Here is a 15,904-nt window from a genome sequence, read left to right as displayed (position 1 = left end):
GCCCCTTGTGCGCTCTTCTTGCTGACTCTCGGGCACTGCCCCTCCAGCCCTGTGGCCTTTCTGGAAATCCCTTTTGGTTCTCCAGTTGTTGGGCAGGGCCAGGAGTCTGTCTGTCTATCTGCACCTCAGTAGGTGAGAAGCAGGGCTGGCTAGCCAGGGGCAGGTGAATCTGAACACAGTAAGTTTTAAAATGTGATAAGCATTCTGGATAGCCAACAGATTTGGCTGTCAAAGCTGCTGTTTCCTGGTTGTGTTAAGACCTAGGCTGTGTGTGCCCAGAAGCCCACCCTGAGGGTGAAGGCTAGACCTGGCTTCTAGCTTCCTGAGGCAGCTCAGGGTCAATAGCAGTGCCATTAGGAGAGATAGGACACAAGCCACAGTGGTGGTTTTAAATCTTCCGATACACGTTATACAGAAAGAAATGGGCAAAGTTAATTTTAATATATATACGGTTCTTGGGTTACAGATGAGTTCCGTTCCTAAGTCTGTTTTTGAGTTGAATTTGTACATAAGTTGGAACAGCTGGGCACAGTTCATACTTAACATAGTCGAATGTTTTTTTGGTATGTATTCTGTGTAGTGTGCCTTTGTATGCATAAAAACATTAAAGAAACTCTTCCAGATACACTAAGACGTCTTACGTGTAATATCACAGTAACGGTGTTACAATGGGTGTCGCAAAGTAGCGCCTGTTTGTTATTACGAACCATTGTACGTACCTCGAATTTTTAATAGGCTTTACAGGGGTTGGTTCATAACTACGGGTTGTACATAAGTCAGAGGTTTGTAACCCAGGGACTACCTGTGTTTTATTTAGCTCAGTATATCTAAAACATTGTCGTCATAACATCTAATATTAAAAAAAAAGTGATGTGATGATATTCTCTGGTTTTCTCTATGAAACCTTGTGTGTTTTAGGACGACAGCACATTCCCATTCAAATGGAAAATCTTCCCTGAAGCCCTTGATTAGGGTCGGGCTGTCATCAGCTGTGTGGCTCCAAGGGGTAGATTCACAAATCCAGGTGGTTCCGAGCATACTTAAAGGTTTTCCTGAGGAATCGAGTGTCCACTCATAATGTTAAGTTGAAATTCAAAAAAAAACATATTTCAGGGGCTCGGTAGCCACATGTGGCTGCCGTTTGGGGCAGCGTGAACCTGAGCACTCAGCGGAGGCTGCAGTCTGTAACGCAGCAGCCTGTTGGGGGGCGTGGCTCCATTTGTAGACGGGGAGCAAGGTGCTGGAAGAACACACTGCTTATCAGCACTGCTGCGCATTTACTGGGGTTCTTGGGCAGCCTGGTCATGGTGCCAGCGAGTGCTGGAGCCAGGAGTCCGATGTAGGCCTGCCTGGTTCCAAAGGTCGGCCTGTTCTCTCTGCACCTCCATTCCAGTATTTTCTCACCGAGCTTGCACTGAGCCAGACACTGTGTGGCCCCGGGCACTCAGGTGACCCCCAACAGGCATACTTGGCTTTCTCAAGGACTCAGGTGACCCCTGACAGGCATACCCTGCTTTCTTGGGGACTCGGGTGACCCCCAACAGGCACACCCTGCTTTCCCAGGGGCTCAGGTGACCCCCGACAGGCACCCCCTGCTTTCCCGGGGTCTCGGGTGACCCTGACAGGCACACACTGCATTTCCGAGGGCTTGGCGGTCCCCAGCTGTCATTCCCAGGGCCCCTGCTTGGTGGGGCAGGAGCCCCTGGTGGGCAGGAGTGTGACGAGGGCGCTGTGGCTGCTCGAGGAGCCTGGCTTCTGCATGGGAGGATGATGAGGTGTGGTGGGTCCCACAGAGTCCTACCTGGTGCCCACGTGGAGAGTCAGCTGGAGCTGCCTCAGAAGCCTCTGGTGGGCAGCCCTGTGGCACCCCATTGTTTGGTTCCGTAAGTTTAGGGGCGCTCTGTGACTGATACCATGGTAGGTGTGGCTTTTTAGTTCAGCTTTAGGTTAATCTCAAGGACCTAATCATCTCTTTCGGCAAAGCCGGCTTCATGGAGCTCGCCCTGGTAGGAGGACTGGAGCACACACTGCCTTGGCTGACTTCACATGGGAGTCAGGGACTAGGGCCTGGCCTCCCTTCAAGTTTGTACACTGTAATTCTGGGCACGAGCTGCCACCTCGGTGGGCATGGCAGAGGCTGCTGGGCTGGGGGCCTAAGTGAGCCTGTCCTGACCTCCTGCAGCCCTGTCCCATCACTGCAAATGACAAGGTTTTGGTGGTTGAGGAAGTTGTCACTGGGTCAGTTGGTATCTTTTTTTTTTTTGGCTATAAAACTGTTGAAGTATTTTTCACCTGATGCTGAAAGCCATGGGCTTTCTATTTGGTTTGCCCCTGTTCCAGTTGCTACTTTAAATTCAGAAGAGGAGAGCGACCCTCCAACCTACAAGGATGCCTTCCCTCCGCTCCCTGAGAAGGCAGCCTGCCTGGAGAACGCCCAGGAGCCCGCTGGGGCCTGGAGCAACAAGATCCGGCCCATCAAGGCTTCTGTCATCACTCAGGTGGGCACTCCCTGCCAGTCCCTCCAGGAAGACAGCAGGGGATACCGGGGGGATTGAGTATGTGAAGATGAATCCACTGGGGGTGTAAAGGGAGGGGCCTTAGGCAGATTTCATCAGCACCCCACCCCGTGTGCCCCTACCCAGCCTAAGCTCCATGAGAGCACAGCCTTCCCTCTCTTCACCGTGTACCCTTGTCCCAGGAGGAGGAGCGGACGGCACATGCTGGGTTCTCAGGTAGTACTTGTCAGGTTATCGGGTCCCATTGTTCAGTTCTGAAATCTGGTCTGCGTTCCCAAAACTGTGGGACTGCTCCTACCACCAACGTCCAACGAGACTTCGTCTCCACTTCCACCTCTCAGCCCACATGTGGAGTGCTCCTCTCTTCTGACTTCCATGACGCCACTGTCTTCATTTTCTTTTGGCCTCACGAGTCCTCTCTTCCACCTGCGTGGGGATGGACAGCATCTTGGGCCCATTTTCTCTCTGCGTCATTTCCATGGTCTCACGTTGGGTCTTTTGCCTGTAGAGTTGACTCAAAACTACCTGCCTCCTCAGCCTTTCAGTGGGCCTCTGACACCTATCTAAGACAAGTCTTCCTGGTCCTGTAAATGTACCACCTTCTACTTTGTAGCTCGAGATAGAAACCCGGGGTCGTTCTTGATCCTCCGGCCTGTATGCCCTCCTGAGTCCCTCTCCTAGAGAAACTGGTGTTGTCAGGTAGAATATGTCCTTCTGCTTGAACTCCTTAGGGGCTCCCCGTTTTACTTAGAAAACCAACACGCCTCCTCACAGGGAGCTTCCAGGGTGGGCTCCCCACCCACGCACGTTGCCACCTCCTTGTTGAACTCACGGATGCTTCCCTGCCTTTGCCGCTGTTCCCCTCACCTCCTGCCAGTCGGGCTCAGGTGTCCTCTCTTCAGAACGCCCATCCTCAGCCTCTCCTCCCGCCCCTCTGCCCAGGCTCTCATGGCCCCTGTTTACCTCCCAGCACTGACTGCTGTCTGCCCTTACTTACTCTTCGTGTAACGAGGGCTCTGTCCCAGGGCTCAGGGCGGCGCCTTCAGTGCCCAGGTGCTCAGACTGCACTCTTTTCTCCTCCTCCTCGCTCCACCATCCCGTGGGTCTTGTCCGAGCAGGTGTTCCATGTGCCCCTGGAGGAGAGGAAGTACAAGGACATGAACCAGTTTGGAGAAGGTGAACAAGCAAAAATCTGCCTTGAGATCATGCAGCGGACGGGTGCACACCTGGAGCTGTCCCTTGCCAAAGACCAGGGCCTCTCCATCATGGTCTCGGGGAAGCTGGATGCCGTCATGAAAGCCCGGAAGGACATTGTCGCCAGACTGCAAACGCAGGTGGGTGTTCCGTGCGGTGTGCTGATGCTGTGCCAGAGTACCTGTGACGCGGTCAGGCAATGTTGCACCCTTACCGCTGGGGACCCAGGACGGCGCGGAGCCACCACGTCGGGCGTGTTGCTCAGCCACCTACCGTGTGACTGTCTGATTGAATGACTGAATGGGGGAGGCTTGTCCCAGAGCTTGACACTTAGGAGGAACTGGGCCTGCGTGAGGTGTGATGGGTGGGTGGACATGGATTGGCCCCTGTGTTTTGCATGACAAGTAGCTTTCTCATTTGTCTTTAGTTAAAGATTTACAGGTCCAGCCTTTGGAGATTCTAAATTCAATTTTTTTTTTTTTTTTAAAAGCAGTTTTCTAGTCCTTGGCAGCCTGGCCCCAGTGCTTGGAGTTTATTTGGGGAAACCCTGATGGCATTGTGGTTAAGAGCTATGGCTGCTAACCAGAAGGTTGACAGTTCGAATCCACCAGCTGCTCCTTGGAAACTATGGGGCAGTTCTACTCTGTCCTGTAGGGTTGCTATGAGTCAGAATCAGCTCGACAGCAGTGGGTTTGGTTTGGTTTGGTTTTGGTTTTGTTGTAATAAGTCTGTCCGTGGTGCCTTTCTCGTACTAAGTGGCATTGTGTCGAGACCACGATCAACTCAGAGCGTATTGTTAACATGTAATATGACAGATTGGCTAGCCAGAGGACCCACTAGGTAGTCTCTGACCCTTGTGGGAACCGGCTCTAGATCAGATAGGATCTGATCCCAGAGAGGTTGTGGGGCAGGAGCTGGGGGCCCAGCAGTGGGAGCGCTCTCTCTCTGTCACTGTCTTAGTCGTCTAGTACTGCCATAACAGAAAAACCACAAGTGGATGGCTTTAACAAAGAGAAATTCATTTTCTCATAGTAAAGCAGGCTAAAAGTCCAAATTCAGGGCATCAGCTCCAGGGGAAGCCTTTCTCTCTCTGTCGGCTCTGGAGGATGGTCCTTGTCCTCAAACTTTTGGTCAAGGAGCTTCTCAGGCACAGGGACCCCGGGTCCAAAGGATGCGCTCTGCTCCTGGTGCTGCCTTCTTGCTGGTATGAGGTACCCAGCTCTCTGCTTGCTTCCCTTGCCATGCCCCAGGGAAACTCCCTTTACCTTGGATGAGGGAGGTGACCTGAGTAAGCTTGGTGTTACAATCCCACCCTAATCCTCTCAGCATAAAATTACAATCACAAAATGGGGAACAACCACACAATACTGGGAATCATGGCCTAACCAAGTTGATACACACATTTTTGGGGGGCGGGGGGGGGACATAATTCAATCCATGACAGTCGCTTACTCAACTATGTGGCTTGGGGAAGGTCACTCACTCTGTCCGGCTTCATGGAATTGCTAAATGTGTGTAAATTACTTACCGGGATGGCTGGTGTGTAGTAAGCTCTCAAACTTCTGCTCTGTCCACTAGTCGAGACTTCTTTGGGATTGGGCACTGTGGGGATGCGCTTCAGGCCCCCACCACTCACCTCCCACCTCAGGTTATTTTAGAGTAAATCCCAGACACGCTGTTTGACCTGTACGTGACCCCCACGCCGTTACCTCCGTGAAGTTCATCGTAATTTATCAATGCCATCTCCATACTCAGCCCAGTCTGTTTTCACACTTCCCTCTTCATCTCAGAAGTCTTTTCCCGGGGCTCTTCAGATCCATTACAGGTTGTGTCTGGTCATAGTCTCAAGTTTCTACTCCAACAGTTCTCCCTCCTCCATTTTTAAATGCCATCAATTGGTGGGAACCGTGGGGTTTGATTTGTCCTGCCGTCTGTCATCACTTCTGCACCCTGGCGTTTAGATGTCAAGGCCTGATTCCCTCGATGCTCAGTTTCCTTGTTTGGTGAGGAGACTGTAGGTGATGCCGAATCTCTGGCTCTGCCTGTGCTGATGCCGACTCCGGAGCTTGCAGGCTGGTCCACGCGTCCTGAAGTTCCTTGTCGTCTCGCACTCACTGGTTTAGCATCTGCTGGTGATTGTTGCCTGAACTCACTGGGAGTTGCAAGTCATGATTTTCTCATCTGTCGCTCCTTCTACACTAGTCGGTATTCTTGTGAAGAACTTCCTTTCGTCCACTGTCCGTATGGAAATGCAGGAAGGTAAGGGTTCTTTTCCCTGACGACTGTGCAGAGGAAACGTTACCAGTCATCTCTGGAATGCTGTTATGAACTCAGATTTTTACCTTTGATGTGCCTCATTCTGTGCAGTCCTTGTCTGTGCTTGAAATGCCTCATCTCTGGCCAGCAGGGGCCCCTTCAAGCAGGCTGCCATCCTCTCTCCAACTGCTTCGTTTCTAGCAAAGGACAGCACCCAGGCTAATCCTTGTGCAACCTAGAATCAGCTCTGTGACCAGGAACCCGGTCCCTTGGGCGGCTGCATGTGCAGACCACAGTCTAGATGCTTGTGGTGTCCCTGTCAGGGAAGAGCAAGCCAGAGTGCAGGCTGCTTCTGGTTAACGCACCCTGGCTAGGGACTGGCCGCCTTGGGTTTGTGTTTGTCTCTTTGGTGACAGTTCTCCATTCCTAATGACATTATTACAGTGAATGGCTTTGTTTTCACTGTGATAGTTAGAAAATGACGCTCCCAGTGTTATTACCAACAGTAAGACCCCTCGGTGCACTTTAAGACTTCCTTAAAATGCAGTGGGAATACAGTGTCTTCAGGTCATCTGGAGTAATTCTCTGGGTTATGCTGTTATCTTGGTATAGAGTGAGGTTCATTTGTTTCACTTTATTTTTCATGTTTTCAAGTTATTTGAACATTTGTATGATCACAGGGTCAGAACTCTATTTCAAGGGTGTTCAGAGAATTCGCCCTTCCAGCCTGCCTCCTCCTTCACCCTGTCTTGTCCTCTCCACTGTAGGTGACCTTCCTTCATCTTTTGCTTATCCTCCTGCTATTGTTGAGACTAGAAGCAAAGGGTAGCTTGCCATAAACCCTGTTCTGCACCTTGCTTTTGTGCATCTTTTCTGGAGGTGTCTTTGTGTCAGCGAGTAGTGATTTTCCTCGTTTACGCAGCTGCGTGACATTCTAGGTGTACAACAATTTATTGAAGCCGTCTCTGTCAACGGCAGTTGGGTGGTTTCCAGACTTTGCTGTTGTGAATTGTCACAATAAAAATCTAGTGTGCACACTCTTTCCCATCCTGCCCAGTGTGTCTTGGGACAGATTCCTAGAAGTGAGCCAGCTGGGTCGAAGGGTCACCACACATGCAGTTTTGCTATATGTCGCTGCCTTCCCTCCCTTGGGCGCAGTGCCACCGTGCACTCTGCTGGCCGCATCCAAGCACCTGCTTCCTGTCGCCCTGCAGGCTTATCAGCGCTGGGCTCTGCCAGTCCAGAGGTGGCTGAGAGCACTTCTCATTGGCATTTTCTGACAAGCAAGATCGAGTGTCTTTTCATTGTCTTGAGGGCCATTTTCCTGTGAATGGTCTGTTCATATCTCTTGCCTATTTTTCTATCGGTTTGTCTGTCTTCTCAGTTTCAGGAGCTTAGTGTATTAGAGCTTTTTGAAACCCTTCATTGGTAATATAAGTCACAAGTAATTTTTGCTAATCTGTCCTTTGTTTTTTGATGTTGCCCACTTGTGGTTTTGCTTGTGAAAGTTTTATTCTCATATAGTCTAATTTATTAACCTTTTATTATCTTGTGTCATTGTTAGCAAAGTTTCTTTTCACTTCTGGCTTGTAAGAGCGATCCGTGTTTTCTTCTGGACTTTGTGAGGGTGTTCCTGCATTCAGTTCCTGTTCTATTTGGAATTTATGGTGAATGGTGTGAGCTGCAGACCCTGTTTCATCTTTTCCATGTGACTATAAAGTCCTCAATGCCATTTTTGAAAGATCTTTTTTCCCGGTTATTGGAGATGTTGCTTTTATCATGAACTAAATTTGCATAGTAATTTGGATCTATTGGGGCCCTGGTGTCTCGGTGCTTAAGAGCTCAGCTGCTAACCAAAAGGTCGGCACTTCAGATCTACCAGCCACTCCTTGGGAACCCTGTGGGGCAGTTCTGTTCTGTCCTGTAGGGTCACTGTGAGTCAGAATTGACTGGACATCAATGGGTTTGGGTTTTTTTTTGTTTTGTTTTTTTGCGGCGGGGGGTGGGGGGCGGGGTCTATGAGTTTTCCATTGCTCTGCTGCTTTAATTATCATGGTTTTGTAGTGTGTTTTCATACGTAGTTCATCTTCACCCACCTGTCCCCCCCTCCCTTTATCCACCTGCCCCCTTGTGCTGCTCTTCAGAGTTTTCCCGGCTATTCTGTTCTTATTTGTTCTGCAGTGCAAAGCTCATAATCAGTGTTTTCATCGAAGTTGCATGCATTTTCAAAAACTGATCTTGGGAGAATTGCTATCTCTGATGTAAATCATCCTGTAGAGCTTTTGAAGGGATTTCTAGTTTTTAATACACGTATCTCACCGTTTTTGTTGGGCTTAAGCCTACGTATGTTATGGTTTGGTTTTTTTTTTTTTTTGACCTATTATTAATCGGTGTTCTTTTCTAGTACATCTTTAGCCAGTTGTTTGTGTACGCTACGGCCGTTTCTTGTCCCTTTATAAGCAGTGAGACTTTCATAGTCGTCACTCTCCAGGGACGCTGTCCAGTGTGGGTTTCCAGGTCTGCGGGTGCGTGAGCTGCCAGTGCAGGCCCTTACCTCTTCCCGTCACGTCGTGTTTGCTGTGCATCCTCACGCTGCACCTCCCCGGGGGCCTCCTCCAGTGCAGGTCAGGCTTCTGGGTTAAGTGGTGGCATGTTAAAAAAAAAAAAAAAATCCATCGGTTACTATTTTCTTTGGAATTTTCTTCAGTAAAGGATTTGAATTTTGCAGGAGGTGACCCTTGGATTTTTGTCCTTAGATCTTTGTCCTTAGATCAAGGATATGATGGGCTGTGTGAATGGGCTTTCTGGTAACTGAACCACTTCTGGATTAAGTCTCGTTGGATCATAACTGTTTTTGTAAGGTGTGATTGGGTTCTGTCTGGGGCTGTTTTATGTAAGGTTTTCTCATGAATGGCCAAAATGAGACTCAGATGGCTGGTGTTCCTGCTACATCCTGCTTTCTGCAGGGGGAGACCATGGTGGCACTTTCTGCCCCAGTTGTTTCATTGCGTCTAAGTTACAATTTAACATTTCTGTTGAGAGTGTGGAAGCAGCTCGTGGTAAGGTTGTATCACTTGGGAAGGGGGAGGCCTTTCAGTAATGTAGCAGAAGGCACTTGCGTTGGGAGCCTCGGCGTTTTCCCTAAGTCCCCTCAGTTTGCGTCTGTTTTCTGTAAAGTGCAGGAAGACAGATGGGGCTGTCCTCCATGTTGGTCTCTTTGGGGAGCCACTTCTCTCTAGCCTCACGCGGGGTGTTGATTGTTTTCATTTTCTTTCATCTAATGAGATGTTACCGCAGCTGCTTGTAAAAGAGCAGGAGGACAAGGTTGTTACTAGACAACAAAGCTTATGTCAGAAGAAGACAGTGTGGAAGTCCAGAAACGAACGCATGTGAGCAGTCAGTGGGCACCTGTGTCCCTTCCTCATGCCCAGATCCTTGTGTTGGGGACCTGATGTACGTGGGGATCACAACGGTGTTGTTCTTAAACACCCTTGTCCTCTCGATGCGGATAGCCGTCTGGGAAGACGTTCATCAAATAAGCACCCTAACTATTATAGCAGTTCACAGGGTGGCATGGGGCCAGGGCACACTTCCCCAAGTGTAAGGCGTTTCAGCTGAGACTGTTCTAAAGGATGGGATGGGTTGGGGTCAGCTAGGTAAAAGCAGGTGAGAGCGGCGTTCCTGCCAGAGAGCGCACATCATTTGGGAAGAATAAGTTTCTTTTGAGCCTACGGTTTTGTTTGACTCTTTTTTGCTGTAGGCCTCAGCGACCGTTGCTATTCCCAAAGAACATCATCGCTTTGTGATTGGCAAAAATGGAGAGAAACTGCAAGACCTGGAGCTAAAAACTGCAACCAAAATCCAGATCCCACGCCCAGATGACCCGAGCAATCAGATCAAGATCACCGGCACCAAAGAGGGCATCGAGAAGGCTCGCCACGAGGTCCTGCTCATCTCAGCTGAGCAGGTGCGCAGCACCCTCCCTTCTGCCTGCTACAGCCTCACCTTCCTGTGCATGTGGGCTCTCCAGCTCACCAAGGCGGGCATTGAGACAGATGGGTAGCCAGACCTGCCGCTGAGTCCTGGGCGCTGACACTGAGCCATCGGTGACACTGAGCCATCGGTCTCACTGAGCCGCTCTCTCTTCCCAGGACAAACGTGCTGTGGAGAGGCTGGAAGTGGAGAAGGCCTTCCATCCCTTCATCGCCGGGCCCTACAATAGGCTCGTGGGTGAGATCATGCAGGAGACAGGAACGCGCATCAACATCCCACCCCCCAGCGTCAGCCGGACGGAGATCGTCTTCACCGGGGAGAAGGAGCAGCTGGCCCAGGCGGTGGCACGCATCAAGAAGATTTATGAGGAAAAGGTACACGCTTGGCAGTGCAAAGTCCCGCACCTAGGAGGGAAGGACGGGAGTAATTGTGTTGAAGAGAAAGCCCCATCCTTGAGTGCTGAGGCATGTGGGGTTTGTTCACTTGTTGCTGACCAGCTGCTGTCACCGGGGCCCTCTCCTCTCACCAGCCTGCTCTCTGGGCAGTGGTGTCTGTTCCCTTTACCAGCCCTACCCCTCCTGACTGCCCTGCTTCCTGACACCTAGAAAAAGAAGACCACCACCATCGCAGTGGAGGTGAAGAAATCACAGCACAAGTATGTCATCGGGCCCAAGGGCAATTCCCTGCAGGAGATCCTGGAGAGGACCGGGGTTTCTGTGGAGATACCTCCCTCAGACAGCGCCTCAGAGACCGTGATCCTTCGTGGTGAGCCTGAGAAGCTGGGGCAGGCGCTGACCGAGGTCTACGCCAAGGTGAGTGCCACTCACTGAGACCCTGAGAGGTCCTGGGCCCTGGTGGGGGTAGGAAACATGCCAGGCTGGGGCCTTGCTTGCCACCTAAGCCATAAGCAAGCAGTCTGACAAAGCCATGTGTTTGTTTCCGTGTTTTTCCAGGCCAACAGTTTCACCGTTTCCTCTGTCTCTGCCCCCTCCTGGCTGCACCGTTTCATCATTGGCAAGAAAGGACAGAACCTGGCCAAGATCACACAGCAGATGCCAAAGGCAAGGGGCATTCTTGCGTGGGTTCCGTGGAGTGTCTCCCGTGTTCTTTTCTCAGCCCGCCCGTACATCCCATTTCTGACACTGGTTTCATTGCTGCTGCTGCCCCAGGCATCACTTTGAAGACGGAAAAACTTTTCAGCTAGCTGCTCGCTTTCTGAGGAGGAGCCGGAGAAACTTAGATACCTGCGTCACGCCAGGGAGAGTGTGTGTTGTTACTAGGTTTAATCAGCATCTTAAGAAGTATTCCGTTTGGTAGGTGTGGTGTAGTAACTTCGCAATAGTTACACCAGGAGCTCTTGAAGAACAGAACTTGTATACAGATTTGTGTTCAGTGTGCGGTGAATGGGCCTTTTCATCCTCTGCCTCCCTGTTCACCGAAGGGGAGACGGTAGCTCCCGATAAGCTTCAGCAGAGAAAAATACCAGCAAACACGCATCTGTTGTATTTTACTCCTGTTGTTCAGTCCCTTGGTTTTTTCTGGGCTCATGCTCCTGATGGCTGTAGGTGCAGTTGCTCATGTGGCAGGTATCCCCTAATGAGCTTTTCATACTTTGCATCCGAAATCATGTAACCAGCAGGGGAGGGCGGCTTATCTGTGTAACAACGGTGAATTCCTCTGCCACCCCCAGCAGCTGTGCGTGTTTTAAAATGCGGCCCCCACTAGCTGAGCATTCCTTATGAGGCTGCAGAGCAATTGGGGTTCTAAAGGGAATAGAAAGCAACACCTGAGACATGAACGACAGGTGCTGCTGTGCTTTAAGTCAGCGGTGCGGGGACAGGCACTGTGTAAAGGACGTTGCCGTCTCCGTTCTTGGTGAAAGGGAAGATGAAACTACCAAAACAGTGGGCCTCACCCGACTCTCTTCCCACTCTGCTTGGCGTCCAGTGGCGTGACCCTCCCTTCCATGTATTCACTCAGAACAGCTTTGGGTCTTTGGCTGCCCCAGGAAGGCCCCGCTGGCTCTGTGCTCACGGATGACTGCACACACAGGTGGGTCCCCGCACCATGCCCTCCAGCCTAACCGGCCTTGTTTTTGGTGATGGGTAGGTTCACATCGAGTTCACCGAGGGCGAAGACAAGATCACCCTAGAAGGCCCCACGGAGGATGTGAACGTGGCCCAGGGACAGATTGAGGCCATGGTCAAGGACTTGGTGAGCTGCGGGGGGGACCTGGGCCGGGCCAGCCAGATACCATGCAGGCTGGCTACGCGAGCTGTGCATTCTGGAGGTACAAAAGGGTGGCAGTTGGGCGAGGGGCAGGCTCTCAGACAGGTACTGACCATCCAGAAGAACTGTGGGTAGAGGAGACCTTGTTCTGAAGAGGGGCCATACAAGGGAGCCCAGGGGACAGTCCTACAACAAGGTGGTCCTGCTGGCAGTAGCGATTAGAAAGGCAGCTGTGGACAGCTGTCAGGCTTTGGGCCCAGCTCGCGGTCCACGGGCCTGTCACATCCCCCCGGCACCCATGCCTTTGTGTTCTCTCTGCAGGTTAACCGGATGGACTACGTAGAGATCAACATCGACCACAAGTTCCACAGACACCTCATCGGAAAGAGCGGATCCAACAGTGAGTGAGCCCGGGGCAGGGTGTGCCTCTCCAGGGCATGCCAAGGAGAGCTTGGCGCTGAGAACTGGGTGTCCGTGTGGACAGCCACCTGGGCCAGGCTCTCCTCGTCTGGGGAAGGCAAGCCATGGTAGTCTCGACCAAGTCGCCTAGCTGCCCGCTGGAGGGGCCGCTTCGTTCTTCCCCTGGGGCAGCTGTTGACGCTTTCACCCTCCCAGTGTCGCCCAGGGAGCGCTGCCTTCAGCTCTCAGCCAGGCCAGTCGGCTGCAGACCACCAGGCTCTGGTTCACATTCCCTGCTGAGTATGCTTTATCTGGAGGTCACTGAGGACTGAGAAATTTCTACAGATGTGCTCAGGGAGGGATTGTGTTGAGCAAGCAGTGAAGGGTCAGAGCAGGTTCCATCGACTTAGCTAATTCAGGTCGTAGGTGTGGTACAAGCCTGTGGTGTGTGGCTACAGTGCTGTCGTAAACCAGGAGGGTGGGGCAAAAATGAGCTTCCCTGCCACCCCTGGCAGGTACACTTGTTTCAAAGTTTGGTCCCCGCTGTGTGTATCATTTCTTGTACAGCCAAAGAGGAGTGGGGGTTTTAAAAGAAGAAAACCAAAAAAAAAAGAAAACCAAACCCGCTGTCGTTGAGTCAGTTCCAACTCTTAGTGACCCTGTAGGACAGAGTAGAACTGCCTCATAGTTTCCAGAGAGCGCCTGGAGGATTTGGACTCCCAGCCTTTGGTTAGCAGCTGTAGCACTTAACCACTACACTTCCAGGGCTTCCATCTAGAAGAGTGGGTAGTAAATACGTGAAGAGTAAGGGTGTGGGTGTGATCATGTAGCTAGCACCCAGCAAAGGAGTCCTGCCTTCAGCAACACGGCCCAGTGCATGCATGCTCTGAAGACAGCTTCACCCCTGGCACTCCAACTTGAGGTGGAGAGATGTGAGGCTGGAGCACACACCCAGTCGACAAAGGGTCTGAGCTTAGGTTGATACGGCGACGCCCGTGTGAGAGGGCCCCCACTGTGTCCTCGAAGTCCCTCTGCTGTGGCTGCACCAGCATGTACCTGGTTGGCATTGGCATGGTGTCTGTGAGTGTTTCTAAGTGACGGGCACTCAAGCCTCGCTGCTGTGTGGCTGCAGCACTGTGCACCTGGCTGGTGTTGGCATGGTGTCTGGGTGTTTCTAAATGACAGGGACTCAAGTCTCCCCGTGCAGAGTCACTTCAGTTAGTTTTACATTTACAGCCGATAGGGCCATTCAGACACTGTCATTGCTCCTGTTGTAAGGGCCTGGGGTTTTAGTAGGTTTTCCCCCTCCCCCCTTGCCCCCTGAGAATGTAACGTTTTCACTTGAATAGCAGTTCCTAAACATGTCTGCTCATCGGGAACACCTGCGTTCTTTTAGCTATTCCAAAGACCAGGCCATGCTAAGGCACGGGACCTGCGGGGTCTAGCGTGGAGTCAGGATGGGGAACCACGGCTGTAGAAAAAGACCCAGCTAGCTCTTCAGATGTAGGAAAGCTTGCTTCTGGGCCGTGGTCACCACGTTGGGTGAGTGGGCGTGGCTGCTTAGGCCGTCTGGGGTTGGTCCTCGTGGCTGTAGGCCACGCTGTGCCTAAATGTCTTTCTGTTTGTTCTCCAGTAAACAGAATCAAAGACCAGTACAAGGTGTCTGTGCGCATCCCTCCTGACAGCGAAAAGAGCAACCTGATCCGCATTGAGGGGGACCCGCAGGGCGTGCAGCAGGCCAAGCGGGAGCTGCTGGAACTAGCCTCACGCATGGTGAGCCGTGCAGGCTGAGCGGGGTACCTTGGGCCTGCTGGGCAGGAGTCTGTGTGGAGAGGCACGGTCAGGGCACAGCACTGGGGGAAAGCCCCAGGTCACGCATCAGGCGGGCATGAGTCGGACTTGCTGCAGGCATTTCCTCCACGCCCAGGTGACCAGCACATCCTGCTCACCAGCACTGTGCCATGCACAAGGCTGGAGCTGCACCTAAGGGTCCTGACACCCAGCGCCCGCTCCTGAGCCTGGCTGGCTGTGGTGGGTTGAGAGCATTACCTCCGCATCTGATTCCCGTGGAATGAGAGGAGCACATAGGAGTCTTTCATGAAGTGCCGTAGCCTGCAGAGGGCTAGGGAGCAGGCCACGTCCAGGGTTTGGTACCCTCCAGAGTTATCCCAGCCCTTCCTTGTCCACACTGGGAGTCTTCACATCGCAGACCCACTTTTTATTGACACGGGTTTGTGTTGGTTATCTAGTGTTGCCCTAACAGAAATACCACAGGTGGATGGCTCTAACAAAGGGAAATTTATTCTCAGTCAGTAGGCTAGAAGCCCAAATTCAGGGCATCAACTCTAGGGGAAGGCTTTGTCTCTGGCCTCCAGAGGAAGATCCTTCTCATCAGTCTTCCCTTGCTTGAGGAGCTTCTCAGTGCAGGGACCCCGGGTCCAAAGAACACAGTATTCTCCTGGTTCTTGATTCGTAGTGGTATGAGGTCCCTCTCTTTTATATCTCTAAAGAGATTGGTTTAAGGTAAAATCTAAACTTGTAGATTGAATTCTGCCTCGTTAACATTATAGAGGCAGGATTTACAACATATAGGAAAATCACATCAGATGACAGAATGGTGGATGGTCACACAATACTGGGAATCATGGTCTAGCCAGGTTGATGCAGATATCTCAGGGGACACAATTCCACAACAGGTTTTTACTTCAGCTCCGATCTGGGTTCTCACCCGGTCTGCAGCCCCCTGGCCTGGGCTCCACGCGGCCGGCACTGACCCTGGCCTGCTTCCTGCTGGGCACCCCCGCCTTGCAGTGTCCGCTTCTGTTTAGGATTACTGGTTTCTGAACCCTCATCTCTGTCAGTCCAATCCAGGGTCTCCCAGAATTCTTGGAAACATTTGCTTGGCCGATATGTTCTTCCCTGTACTCCAGCTCTGCTTGTTCTTCTGTTTCCCTTCTGGCATTTTTTTTTTCCTGTGGAGAGCTGCGTGACTTCATGCCCTGTGTGGAACCATCCTTTAACTCTCCACACGAGAAAGTGGCCCAGGGTGACTGTCTGGGAGGATCGTTCTCTGCTCCACAGAGCACTGGGCATGCAAACAGAAGTGCTCACCTCTTGCCCTTGTGAAAACAGAGGCACCAACTGGGTTCTTTTGGGGTTATTGCCACCCTAGTAGCACGTTTGGTTGATGGGTCTGGCACTTGATCCTTTCGTTGTGCTCTGTTCAGGAGGATGTCAACAACCAGTGTAACATGAAGTGTGGTGGTTGTTGGAGAGAACAGGTGTCTTGCAGTGGGGAGTCCTAGGTGGCCAGAGCT

The 15,904-nt window shown here is 51.7% G+C and overlaps 1 protein-coding gene across 3 annotated transcripts in view; it reads left to right on the top strand.

The window, feature by feature from the left end:
- The window catches only part of HDLBP (high density lipoprotein binding protein), a 73,646-nt gene that overhangs the window by 40,976 nt on the left and 16,766 nt on the right, over nt 1-15,904 (top strand). For all 3 annotated transcript variants that reach the window (XM_049888719.1, XM_049888720.1, XM_049888718.1), the window contains exons 4-12: nt 2,341-2,498; nt 3,635-3,850; nt 9,727-9,933; nt 10,118-10,333; nt 10,565-10,771; nt 10,913-11,020; nt 12,069-12,173; nt 12,510-12,588; nt 14,221-14,360. In XM_049888719.1, coding sequence (XP_049744676.1) covers nt 2,341-2,498; nt 3,635-3,850; nt 9,727-9,933; nt 10,118-10,333; nt 10,565-10,771; nt 10,913-11,020; nt 12,069-12,173; nt 12,510-12,588; nt 14,221-14,360 — 1,436 coding nt within the window. The remainder of the gene's footprint in view (nt 1-2,340; nt 2,499-3,634; nt 3,851-9,726; nt 9,934-10,117; nt 10,334-10,564; nt 10,772-10,912; nt 11,021-12,068; nt 12,174-12,509; nt 12,589-14,220; nt 14,361-15,904) is intronic.

This window comes from Elephas maximus, chromosome 6 (assembly GCF_024166365.1).
Source record: "Elephas maximus indicus isolate mEleMax1 chromosome 6, mEleMax1 primary haplotype, whole genome shotgun sequence".
NCBI classification, from domain to species: Eukaryota; Metazoa; Chordata; class Mammalia; order Proboscidea; family Elephantidae; genus Elephas; species Elephas maximus.
This window is presented reverse-complemented; position numbering and strand designations above follow the sequence as displayed.